The following is a 13,074-nucleotide window of genomic DNA, read 5'->3' as shown; positions in this document are numbered from 1 at the left end:
ATTTTATTTGGTTGAATTTCACAAAAATAACGGGGAAAATAAACCTCACTATCTAGTTTTACTGTGATGTGATATATGGAATGATTTCCAGTGTACGTGGGATTGTAGCAAAGTATGAGTCAGTGCCTGTTGGAGCAGTGGAGCGAAAAGGAACAAAAACATGGATGGGGGAAATTTTGCTTTGCTATTTGTGCCTCATTTAAGTCCAAGTTACGCATTTTTGCATTACTGTAATCTGAATGCTGTTTCTTTGATGCAGGTAACTGGCTGATTTCTCCAAGATTATATCGATGGTGGAGTATTCCACACAGCAGTGGTAACGTGAAGGTTGAGCTTCAGAGGAAACAACAACAACAAGATTCCATTTATCGAGCGCCTTTCACGTCGGGAGGACGTCCCAGGCCACACAGCAGGCAGTGTGCTGAGGGTAAATTTTAAGACTTTACTGAGATTGTTGATCAATCTAACCTTGACATGGCACGAGGAAAGGGATTTTGTCAAACATGAAAAAGGCCATCCCTAAGGCTAAGCTACTGCCTGAATCTTCTTGGCGCAGTCTTCAAATTAAGCCACCGAGTTCTGTTTACAATGAATCATTATCCTTTTTGCTTATCTTTACATGATATAGGGATGCGTACAGGATAGCTGGTTCAAAGAACGAGGAAAACTTTCCAAGTTAGATGGTCTTTCCGTCTCTGGAAACTGACTCGCCACTATTCAACTGAAAATACATATATTTACATATCTCGGTGAAATCCTGGCTCAGTTGGTAGCCCTCTCACCTCTGAGTCAGAAGGCTGTGGGTTGTCGTCAAACACCTCAAAGCACAGGATTTTTACCTCCCAAAGTATTTATAGGAGAACACAGAAGTCAATTTGCACACAGTCGTGTTCCACAAACAGCCAACAACAACAATCAGTATGGGAACAATTCTCTCTGAGGGATGTGTGCCTTGGACACCAGAAGAAAGTCCCTTCTCTTTGGATCTTTAATGTCCACCTGAATAGGCAGATGGGATCTCGGTTTAACATCTGATCCAAAGGATGGCACCTCCAACTAAGCAGCATTCCTCCAGGACTGTATTGGACCCATGACACTCCAATACAATCAATGCCCTGACGTGGGGCTTGAACCCACACCTTCCGACTTAGAGGAGGGAGTGCTACCAGCTGATCCATTGCCCTAACAACCCCCTTAGCCATGTACAAAACACAAAATACTGCAGATGCTGGAAATCTGAAACAAAAACAGAAGTCGCCTCGAACACTCAGCAGGTCAGGCAGCATCTATTGAGAAAGGGGAAGTGAGTCAATGTTCGGGGTCCATGACCCTTCGACAGAACTGGGGCACGTTGGGAGGGAGAGGCTTTTAAGGGCTAACAGAGAGGGGGGAAGGCAGGGCAAGGAAGACAAAGGAGAAAATGGGGTAGAGGATAGGGGATGATGGGTTAATGATGCAAAACAAAAGGGGAGGTTGCACAAAACAGGAGAGTAGAGGTGTTAATAATGGAAAACAAAGGGAAGGGGGAAAATGCAACAGAACAGGCCGAGGAGAGAGAGAAAAGATGTGTCCGGGACCTAAATGATGTGGTAATGGTCACAGAAGAGGGGGAAGGTGAGCTGTTACGGTCTGAAGCCTTATGCCGTCCTTGTTTATAATGTGGTACAACAAATAAGTATCTAATAGTTAATACACTCTTGCACAAACAGACTGATAAATAAGTGAGCAGAAATGTTATCTTAAATCAAAGCAAGATGATTTAAAACAATTGTGATTCTGGCTGATTATGGAAAGTCTCCTTGTGCCTTTTAACAATAAATTCTTTGTATTGTGTCAATTGTATATCCCTTGCGACTTTAAGTCATGTTTCATTGTTTCTGAAGTAGCCATAATTATTGAAGATCTGTTCTTTTTTTGTTATATGCCATCTGTACAGTTACATTACTAAGAAAATACTAGTCTCTTGAGAATCTTTTGACAGTAAATTTAAACACTGTAAAATCTATTGGCAGAGTCAGGCTTACATCTTGCACCTGTTTTACTTCAGTGCCAGACCTCGAAAACGCTCATTAGAAACATTATGTATACTTCAGAATGACGAGTGTTATTTTGCAACTAGAAGTACATATACTTGTTTTACCTTATTTCCACAAGAGAGGTGTTATTCGGGTTCAATATTTAGATATGAAATAAGCAAGCAAATTCAAAGCACTTTTATTTATTGAAAGGTTTGTTCGTTGGCGACTGTAAATTTTGTCCAGAACCATAGTAGTGTTACAAGTCATTAAACTGTTTACATGTCATAGCTGTGGTATTTTCAACTTCCCTAACATTGAGACGGCTGTTGAACGAGTGCCTGTAGAAAGTCAGAGGCTCCGTAGAAAGTTGGTAATACCGTATTCGATACCCTTTAGCTGTTAAGGTGCATTGCAGATCCATATTTTCACTGCTGATACAATCTAAAACCTTTGCTCAGAAAAGAGATAAGTGGACAACGCTGTGTGTATCTGTCCTTTCCCGGGGTGTGTGCATAGTTTACATTTGAAAAGGGGGTCTTCTTCATACAAGCATCTCTTTTGATGTTGAAAACTTTTTAGCAGCCAAGCCTCACAATGACAAACTTATTGGGACTTGCAAAACATTTTTTTCCTGTTGGAGCTCCATCTCGTTGAGATTTAAGAAGACATTTTAATTTTGGTACGAATTTATTATACATAAAGTGCCACGTGCCATAGAATAAATGTACAAATCGAATAAAGTATCATACAGGTGTACTACAGAATGCGTATTAAATAGTTCATTATAGCAACCCTGTTGCTGACTTGACATTGTATGAATGGGGTTATAGTGTGCTATAAGGGGTGAGGGTTAAATAGTTATGATAGCAGAGAGCAAAAACTTTTGACAAAGATAATATTGAAACAACATTGAAGAAAATTAGCGAAATATTAATTACTATTTGATCTTGAGTAGCACACACTGTGTTAAGCATTCAAGAATTTGAAAGAAATATTTTTTTAAATGGGTTATTTTAATAGTGGAATCCTGATTTCCCTTCTAATATTACTCCTGGAACAAAAGGTGGTCTGGCCTGTAAGATAATACTATGAGGTTTGGGGTCACTACTATGTAGTTAGATTGCTAGTCAGCTCCATTAGTTTTATCAAATCAAAGGTCCTCATAAAGACTCTTAAATCTTTATTTGGATTGTTTAAATGGGGAATGATCCAATCTTCCTCTGTTTAATATTTTCCTTGTATATTGCAGTCTTTGACATTAGCACTGTTATTTTAATTTACTTACTGATTATATCTATTTATTTTACTTACTTGTGATATTGTTACGTTAAAGAGGAAGGAAAGCACTTGAGGGGTGTTGTTTTTCCCATTCAATGTCCCTGGACTATATTAAAAAAAATAATATGCTTATGAAATATTATTGTACCTTTAACGAGAAGTTTTGAGAATTGCAGAGAACCACCGCTGGCTCTGCTTGGTTGACAAAGTGAAATCACTGCCAGAGAAGAGCTGCACGTATAGACGCCATATACTTCAGTGGAATATTCATCTTGCACTAGCTTGGGAGTCAGTCTGGAAGTTGCCAGGGTATCACAATAATTGTGGGTGTAACGTTATACCGGTTGATGCTCTGCTTTTCTCGTGATCAGGTGACTCTGGACAAGTAAACAGAGCTACATGTCAGCTACCTAACAGTGACCTCCCCAAAGTAGACTAGCAGAGAAGAGACTGGTGCGAGAGCTCTGCGAAATATCAGGATTTCTCTTTTAAAGGTACAATCGTTTATTTTAAGTATGGTAAAATGTAGCTTGAGGTTTATAGTTACTTCAAAGTATTCACGCAGGATTTTTCTTTCCCTTTAAATGCAATCTGCATCCGTTGGCAAATCCCATTGGAGTCCACTACCCCGTAGTAGATAAAACGATATTTATTTTATCAATATTTTGCGAATATTATTCACATTTAGAACTTTGACATCTCCAAGTCATTAATGCTCAAGAACTCTTGCCAGCAAGTATTGCTTAAAGAGCAAAGACTTGGAGGGGGGAATGTTGAGCTCTTTTATGTGGATTTATTGTATTTGGGAGAACTGAAGAAAAGCTATGTGCTAATCTATTTCTGGATGATCTATTTCTTGAAGTGTGCAGAATAGTATTGCAGGAATACTTTGAAGTGTTTTAGTTTGTGATCGAAAAATAAACCCTTCACACTTTCCTTCCGCTTTAACCTCAGTATGTCACAAATAATGAAAATAAATAGATTTAGCCATTGGAGGAGTGACCCTTAATCCTGCACAACTGATAAGCTATGTCAGCATGCAAGTTTACATTTGTCCAAGAAACAAAGATTGTGACAGAAACACATCATTAAATGTTTTGAACTATTTTGCTTGAAATAGTAATGATCTAAACCAGAAACAATTCTTACATCCTCAGTGCAATCCACTCTCTGTGTGAGTCAACATGGATCATGGGATGCCTCCTGCCATCTTGGTTAGTCTGAATGATCACCTAGCAGTTTTCAGCAAAGAGGACTCACACTTACGATGCTTCATCACCCCAAGCCCTCAAAGCGAAGTAGTTGCCTGCGAGTTTGAAGAGCTATCATTGCAGACCAACCAAAACCTACCTCCCTTGAACGAGAGAAAGAATGGTGAGTACTGTACAGATTAGTGCCGTAACTGCAGTGACTGTCTGTTCAGATTGGGAACTTCAGTTTGGTCTGAACATGAATCAACATGAAAATATAATGTTTCGGGCTGACTTGTGAAACTACTTTCTGTATATCAGAGCACTTTACTGAAATGGTATGTTGGAAAAAAATGTCTGTCTCTGCCAACTTCTCAATCTTCTTTCCTCCCTCATGTAATGAGCTCTCTACCACACATGCCTTGAAGAAAAATAAGGAATTCAAAAGTCGTGTAAAAATAATGATATGAAAATTCCTTCACTGGTAACCCCACACACACAAAACCACGTGCATAATACGCACACATTCCTCGAAATTGATGTCTGTCTATACATTGAGATATCCAAACTGGACACAGGTTTTATTTTATAAATCAAATTCCAGAGACTTTCCCCAGAAACAGATATGTACTGAGGAAACTAGAACTTAAAAAAAACACTTAAAAAAAACTTTTCTGGATCTTTTATAATAATAATATAATATTAATAATCCTTGCATTTGATATAGCGCTTTGCACGTCTTCTGGACGCCTCAATGTACTTCACAGAATATACTGTAAAGTGAATTGATTGTATATTTGTGGGCGAAACGCGGCAGCCAATTGCGCACAGCAGCGTCCCACAAACGGTCCTGGATTGAAGCGGCCAATTTATTTTTATTTTTTTCTTGAGAGATTATTATCAGGCGTGTGGAGTAAGGAAACTTGCCCTTTTATTTATATCTTTTAGTGATCTTGCTTTTACATCATAAATGTACCATGTGTAAATTCAGGTGTTCTGAATTTAACTTTGAATCATTCCATTGAAACAAGCTTCCTTTTAGTGAGTTAACGTTCTGATTAAAGATCATCAACCTGAAACGTTAACTCACTTTCCTCTCTCCAGAGAGCTCTCCAGCCTGACCTGCTGAGGTTTCCCAGCGACTTCTGTTTTTATTTTTTGTTTCTTTTAGTCGTGCACTCCAATCAGTGTGTGGCTGCTTGAACTGTTCAAACTTTAAAGCAGTTTCCAAGGAGATTGATATAGTGCTCATTAATAAAATGCTTCCATTCGGTCACTATGACAGGATTTCCTCTATAAAAAGAACGATCATAATACACTAGACGCCTTTCAATGGAACCAGCACTTCTGCAGTGCACCAAATGTTTCCCTCATTCAATTGCTACTGTTTCCTTTGACATCATTGCGTTGGCGGATGCATGCGTTGGTTTGATCTGCGATCGTAAATTGAAGACAACCCTTTTAGGAGCATACGTGCTGATCAGACTGTCAGTAATGACTAGGTAAATCATGTTGTACCGTTATATTACACAAATATTACTGCTCTGCATCTGCATGAAACGCCAGCTGAATTGGAAAACTTTTCCAGATTCAATTGAATGTTGTAAGCAATTTTAAAAAAATTTTTTTAACTGTTTTACCCTCTATAGATTCTGTTGCAGATTTTATTGCATTCACCTGGTTGGCTCTGCTGATGTCAGTCTGTAAGCAACCACCAGGAGGCGCAAATCACAAGAATAAAAATAATAATCCTTGCATTTGATATAGCGCCTTATCACATCTTCTCGATGCCTCAAAGCGCTTCACAGAATATACTGTAAAGTGAATTGATTGTATATTTGTGGGCGAATATACATTCACTCTTGCACAAGACTGCAAGAGAGGTTCGGGTGAAAAAACTCATTCAGCCCATTTGATCTCATCGTTCTAGAATAGGATCCACCCCACCATCCTCCCTTTACAGCAATAAGATGGTAAACAGTCACTTGTTATCCCTTCCCCCGGCTGGAAGTGAACCCAATGCATGTGTGGCTATTGGGTGAGCAGAGCTCAAGCTCAACCTTTACACCCCCATAACACTTACTGACCCGTCTTGACATGAAAAATGGCTATTTGAGAAAAGTGTTGGAGGGCTGAGGATCCATACCAAATGTGAGTCACCTTCTCTGGGAGAGGAGGAGGGTAGAAAGGGAGGGGAAATTGGCAAGCACCGTCTATAAATAGTGAGTGCTGGGTGGGAAGCTGGTTTAGAGAAGTCCTTGAATCAGACAACACAGCCGACTTGGGTTAACATCTAATAATAATAAGCCTTGCATTTGATATAGCGCTTTTCACGTCGGGAGGACGTCCCAAAGCGCTTCACAGAACACACTGTAAAGTGAATTGACTGTATATTTGTGGACGAACGCGGCAGCCAATTGCGCACAGCAATGTCCCACAAACAGTCGTGGATTGAAAATGACCAATTTATTATTGTTTTGTTTTGGAGGGATTATTATTAGGCTCTGTGTGGTGTAAGGAAACTTGCCCAAGGTTTCGCCCTCTGCCTGGAATTGAACCCAGGTGTCTCGCTTGCAAAGCGAGTGCTCTAACCACTGAGCAACAGGACTCCACTGTAATTACAGTCATGAGGACAAGCGGTTCAGAAATGTTGTCATTTCAGCTGTGTGTTAATTGACCTCCTCTGACATAGTTGGCTTCAGTAACTCTCTGAGTCAGTTTCCGTGATGATGGTATTCACTGTTTGAACAAAAAAAACATTGCAAAAGCAGACAGATAAAGAAAGATAATGTGGTATTTGTTCTCCGTGCCTTTTATCTCCCATTAAGACCGCACCTCACTAGTTTAGCATATGCGCACTATAAACCCTAGTGATCTAAAACCAGAAAAGATTTATTGATTCTGCACGGCAGCTTTCCTTTCCAGCTTCCAGAGCTTTCTCGATCGCAAGAGATATACATACAACAAAAACAAGAACGACTTACATTTATGCAAAGGCTGGTAATGGGAGAAAAAGTGTCTCTAATCTACACAATCAGGGAGAGGCTGGTGCCACAAGAGGGAGAACTTCAACTGTTTGTGTTTGGTTGAGAAAATATCTCTTGAGGCAGATCTCACCTTTTTCACCTTAAATCCAGGCTGTCATTGACAACTTGTCTAGTTGTTTGTCTTTTTTAATAGCTATTTTCTATCCCCCCCATCCCCCCGCAACACCATTTTCTGTCACACAACTTTAGTAATTGTTTCAGGCAATAGGTCCTGCTTGCCTACTCAACATATTTTTTCTCATTATCCCATATGTCCCATAAACAACCATGCAGTGAATGATCAATTTTATCCGGGGGACTTTTATCAGGAGAAACTCTTTTTTTTTTCGAATTCGTGCTACTGGGATCTTTTAACATCCGCCTGAACAGGGTAGACAGGACCTCGATTTAATGTTTCATTTGAAGGATGGCAATGCAATGCAGCTTTCCCCAAGCACTGCAATGAGTGTCAGTCTAGGTTACGAGCTGTCTTGAAACAAAAAAACTCGGACTTTAGAGGCAAGAGTGCTACGGAACAAAGCTAAGGATCAAACTGTCTTCCTGGTTCTTCCCTACAAACTGCAGTCTAGAAACCCCCAATTGCACAACCTTGAGCAACTGAATATATATTTTAGAAATAAGGAGACCAGAGTTGCTTAGAGTACTCCAGATGTGGTCTCACCAAGGCCTGCTAGAGTTACAATCAGCTGGGAGAGGGTGGGAGGAAAGCTGTAGGCTGTGCCATTGAGGGCTCAAACAAGAAATGCTTTCAGGGCAGGGTCAGATACCTGTCCCAATTCTCGCCCTAAGAATGGTTGCTTAGACAGTTCTTAAACTGGCAGACAAATATCTAATTAACCAAAGATCAACTTGGGAGGGGAAAAGACGTGATTGTGCCCCCCCCCCACCCCCCCATTCCTACTTTCCTTACTTTGTGGTAGTGGGAATACCAGCATGTACTGGGAAAGTCGAAGTGATATTTATAACTGTTCCATTTTCTTTAAGAAACTGTTCTCTTTAAACTTTTGAAAATGCGTTATTTTTACATTACAATGTTCCACAGGGAACGCGACTGCAGGCTGTTTGTGTGGTGTTCCAAGATCACATTCTGCCCTTTTAACTTTTGGGACCTTTCAGTCCAGTGCAAACTGACGGGATGGAAATGTACTTTAACTGTAGTCTCTACAGATCCCAATTAACAAGAGTTTGGACAGCTTTCAGCCAATGACAAATTGGCATGGGTCCACAGCACAAACTATCTGAAGTTTGCCAGTTGGGAAAGCTTCACCAGTCTTTGTCAGTGTTAGAATGAGGACCATGTAGAAGAAAAGTTTCCAACATTGGAAGGGAGGAAAAAGACATCATTGTCATTCTCTCTACTTGAGCTGTGTCTGCTGAATGTTGATCTTAGGCACCAATGATGTTAATGAGACGTTTATTGGCTATAGTGACAAGAGATCATGTGTACTCAACTGGAAAAGGCCGTGTGATGGGAGAAAAAAGACAAGAGAAAGTAGAAATAATAAAATTCAGAAAGTATCCCATTTTGTAGTTAGAGTAGCCAGTTCCCACACATGTTGTATTCCCCCCGGCCTCCAGTCTGAATCTTCGGAAAAACTTGTATTTTTGTTTTTTTGTTTCATTAAGCATGTGAAAAGTGCTTCTGGCCAAAATACAGAGCTCCCTGGAGACCGCTCCTGAAATGTATGCCTCATTCAGACATTTTCACGAGGCGTTGCAAAAATGTCAAGAGGATTTGCTGCAGCATCACAGTTCATAGCTGTTGAGGTTATAAACCTTGATTGATATCCTCTATTCTCTGAGAACATTACAAGTTTTGCCCAAAACATAAAGTAACATAAATAATGTGAAGTAAGTTTGAAGGCTATTAAATTTGTGTCACACAGAGTTGCATTTAGTCATCTGATGACCACAGAACTGAACAAATCGTATTTATATTGGAACAATTCTTTGCTTCTTTTTTATCACAAGTATTGCCATTAGTGTGTACTCACAATGAGGGCAAAGTGCTTATTTTAAAGGAGCATTTCTGCTGTTCTTATGAACCACTTAGAATACTTATATTGTGTTTTACTTACTTTACCAAAACTAATTTTAAGAACTAAATGATTAACAGGGGCAGACGGAGAGTATTCAAGAAGCAAAAATCCTCATGAAATGCAGCTCATCCTTATGCCAGGCCTCCCAATCTTACAGAGGAACTCTGATTTCCACCTCTAGTTTCTGCCGTAAGTCCACTGAGTGCAGCAGCAACAGAAAATTTAGAAAAATCCCACCAGCCAGAAGAATAGTACGTTGCCTAGAATTTAAATTGTGAAAAAGATTGGAAGGTGCTCAGTGACATCTCAGTACACAATTGACTGCTGTGTTTCACCCACAAAATATGCAGTGATTCACTTTACAGTATATTAAACAGTCCCTCTCCTCAGGATCAGTCCCACTTCCCCTCAAAACCACTGTCATCACCCACCTCCTTAAAAAACCTACCCTCGACCCCGCCAACCTCTGGCACTACCGCCTTGTCTCAAACCTGCCCTTCCTTGCCAAAGCTTTGTCGTGCACATCTCTCCCACCACTCCCTACTCAAACCCCTTCAGTCCGGTTTCTGAGGTGCCCACAGCTGACAGCATCACCATCCGTGGTTGCACACTCCACCTTGCTTAGCCAGTCCGGAACCTTGGGGTCTTGTTTGACCATCAACTATCATTTCTACCCCAGATCTGCCCCATGACCCGCTCTGCCTTCCCCCAGCTCCACAACATCACCCAGCACTGACACTGTCTCACACCGCAGGCCGCCGAAACCCTCGTACACGCCTTCACTACATCGAGGCTCGACTATGCAAACTCATTGCTTGTCGGCCTCCCCAACTCCTGCCTCCACAGACTGCAGATCATCCAGAACTCTGCAGCCCGTGTTCTCTCACGCACTGACCCTATCACCCCCATCATTTGCCCAACTCCACTGGCTTCCCATCACACAGAGGTTACAGTTCAAGATCCTAGTCCTCACCTTCAATGCCCTCCATGGTCTTGCTCCATTACTACATTTTGAAACATTAAAAATGTATATGGATTGCCTGGCATTACTCTGTTGGGTTATTTATGTAATTGATTATTTTTGGCCCTATTGTACTTGAGATAAATCTAACCCTCGCTGCCTTTTTTCAAAGATTTGATAGTTGCAAACTTCTTTTTGGGCAGTTTCTTGGATTATATTTTCATTACAAAATTGGCATACTCTATTGGAAGAATTACTGAGCGTGAGGGAGCAAAGTTAATACTGTATCTAGAGACAAAGCAGAGTGCTTTTCAGTGATTCTGCCATTTTTTAGCTGAGTATGTAAATACCACAACCACATTTAGTTGGCCTCGGCAAACCCTCCAAGTCATCACAATTTACTGATTTTTTTCAGTATTTTTAAGATAAAAATGCGTTTCATTGAAATAAACAAATGATGGGAATGTAATACTTTAAATATGTAACAGACTCTAAATAGAATATTGATGAGACAAAATGCTGGGAGAAAACCGCATTGGGACCCATAGCCATTGAATTCATATTGCCAAATCCTGTGGCCATTGTACTGTGAATTAGTAAGTTAGGAATGCTGACATTGCTAAAAGTTCTACAGGAAATGTTGACCGGAATTTCATCCCAAGTGAGTTAATTTCAGTTCACAGCTGCATTAATCTCTTTCCTAATTAACCAAAATACTCTGTCACTACACTCCACAGTAAAATGCTTTGAGACCCCTCGCTGAATCAAATGCAAGGATTATTAATAATTACTCTGTGTCATTTGATAATTCACCCAGTGTATCCTTTTACTGTTTATGATTTCTGCTTTGACAAGTCCACGGTTTGTGTGGTTTCTATGGTTCTGCGTATTTTGTCTGAAAACCTGATTGGTAGTTCCCGTCCTTATGAAGTTAATTACCCTTGAATCCAGGCTTTTGCATCGCGGACGGAGTTTGTTTATTTAAACAACTCAGTGCCTCGGAAGTTTCTGCATCATTTACAATATCTGGTGTACAATTAGAAACTAAAGCAGCCTCATGCTAAAGAAAAGTAGTTTTGCCGCATTGATATGAAAGTCCTACAGCTTTCACAGCAAAGGTCAATCTCAGAACAGAAAACCACAGATTTTGTACTCAAATTGCTAACTTCCTTCCACCCCCTCATGCTCTTAGCCCCAGGGAAATAAATGCCTTCCACATTGGCAAATGTTTAGTTTGTTTGCTTGGATATCCCAATATTTGGATATCCTGTAAACGACTTCCATATGATATGAAAACATGAGAACAATTCAAATGTTCAAAATGCAAGGGCAATGATTATTATTCAGCAGTTCTGTGTCCAAGCACAAACACACAGTCCATTAATCTTATTTTAAATGATCTTATTTTAAGAGCTGGTGACCACATTTGAAAGCACTGCAACAATACTATAATATTTTTCAAAACCATTTTTTTCCCCCCCCTCTTTGTCAGTATTTCTCTTCCAGCCACTCTCTTTTGTCCCCGCCATGCTACTCCCCCTCGTGTCACGATGACCAGAACTGTAAACAGTACTGTAGGTGCAGCCTGACCCGAAGAACTATACAGCTTGAGTTATGACAGCTCGGGATCAGAACCCAACAGATTTTACCGCTAAATTAGTCAGGTTGTACTGTTTCTGAATTTCATTATAAATGAGCGTGCATTTAAATGAGTTTTAGATCCATATAGCGGATTAAATAATAGATAGCTCAGGCATTACAGATTTCAATTTGCGCATGTTCTGTAACTTTAGCACGCCCAGCCTTCAACAGTGGCTGACAGTCTACCAGAAAATTCAACAGCCGTGTATAATCTGAAAGGGTCGGGAACGCTACTTGAGCAATTTGATCTGACGTGGTCTGCATGCTCATCGTGGAGGGTAAAACTGTTGGGTTGGGGGGGGGGGGTAGGTTTGTGAAAACTGACGTTTTGGAGTTGTTTGGGTGCTTTGCCTGCGTGAGAAGAAGAGTGTTTTTTTGTAGGGTTCATTAACCACAAAAATATTCAAGATCATGGGTGGAAAGGTGGCAGTTCCGGGTTTTGTGTAATATTGTAATAGCTGTCTGGCAAGATTCCTGAAGGGGCTGAGACTAACTGGCTGCTTTTTTTTTCAATCCTAGCTGATCTGATTGGTGCCTCCGCTAGAACTAGTTTCTAGTCTTTAACTCACAAGCAGTTCCTTCGGTTCTGTTAGAGGCTTTCTTTTCACTGGGCATACTGGAACGCATGACATGTTTCTTATGTATCTCAATGGAACTAATCACAAGCAAAGTATTAGTGTTCTGTAAGATTCCAGGGATTAACAGATGGCTTTGCTGGCATCAGATGTGTCGATTGTGTTCCGGAGCAAATTTAAATCAGGTAAAAGATTTATACTTTCTGTGGAACAGGGAACAGATCTCCTGCTTCGTACAAGATTGTACATCTTGTGCACTTTTACAATTATGTTGATATTAATACTGATAAAGTTACCATGCTATTCATTATACAACGCTCGTGGA

The 13,074-nt window shown here is 40.3% G+C and overlaps 1 protein-coding gene across 3 annotated transcripts in view; it reads left to right on the top strand.

The window, feature by feature from the left end:
• Positions 1 to 268: 268 nt before the first annotated feature.
• The window catches only part of mrtfba (myocardin related transcription factor Ba), a 39,354-nt gene continuing 26,548 nt past the window's right edge, over positions 269 to 13,074 (top strand). The window contains exons 1-3 of one of the 3 annotated variants that reach the window (XM_007893691.2): positions 269 to 427; positions 3,668 to 3,790; positions 4,454 to 4,670. In XM_007893691.2, the coding sequence (XP_007891882.1) occupies positions 4,481 to 4,670 (190 nt within the window). In that variant the 5' untranslated portion in view covers positions 269 to 427; positions 3,668 to 3,790; positions 4,454 to 4,480. Of the gene's footprint in view, positions 428 to 3,667; positions 3,791 to 4,453; positions 4,671 to 12,771; positions 12,935 to 13,074 lie in introns of those variants that run through there. The other 2 variants (XM_007893692.2, XM_007893693.2) reach the window with 2 other exon arrangements.

Source organism: Callorhinchus milii, unplaced genomic scaffold (assembly GCF_018977255.1).
Source record: "Callorhinchus milii isolate IMCB2004 unplaced genomic scaffold, IMCB_Cmil_1.0 Scaffold16, whole genome shotgun sequence".
Taxonomy (NCBI): domain Eukaryota; kingdom Metazoa; phylum Chordata; class Chondrichthyes; order Chimaeriformes; family Callorhinchidae; genus Callorhinchus; species Callorhinchus milii.
The sequence above is the reverse complement of the archived record's forward strand: the minus strand, read 5'-3'. Positions and strand labels throughout refer to the sequence as shown.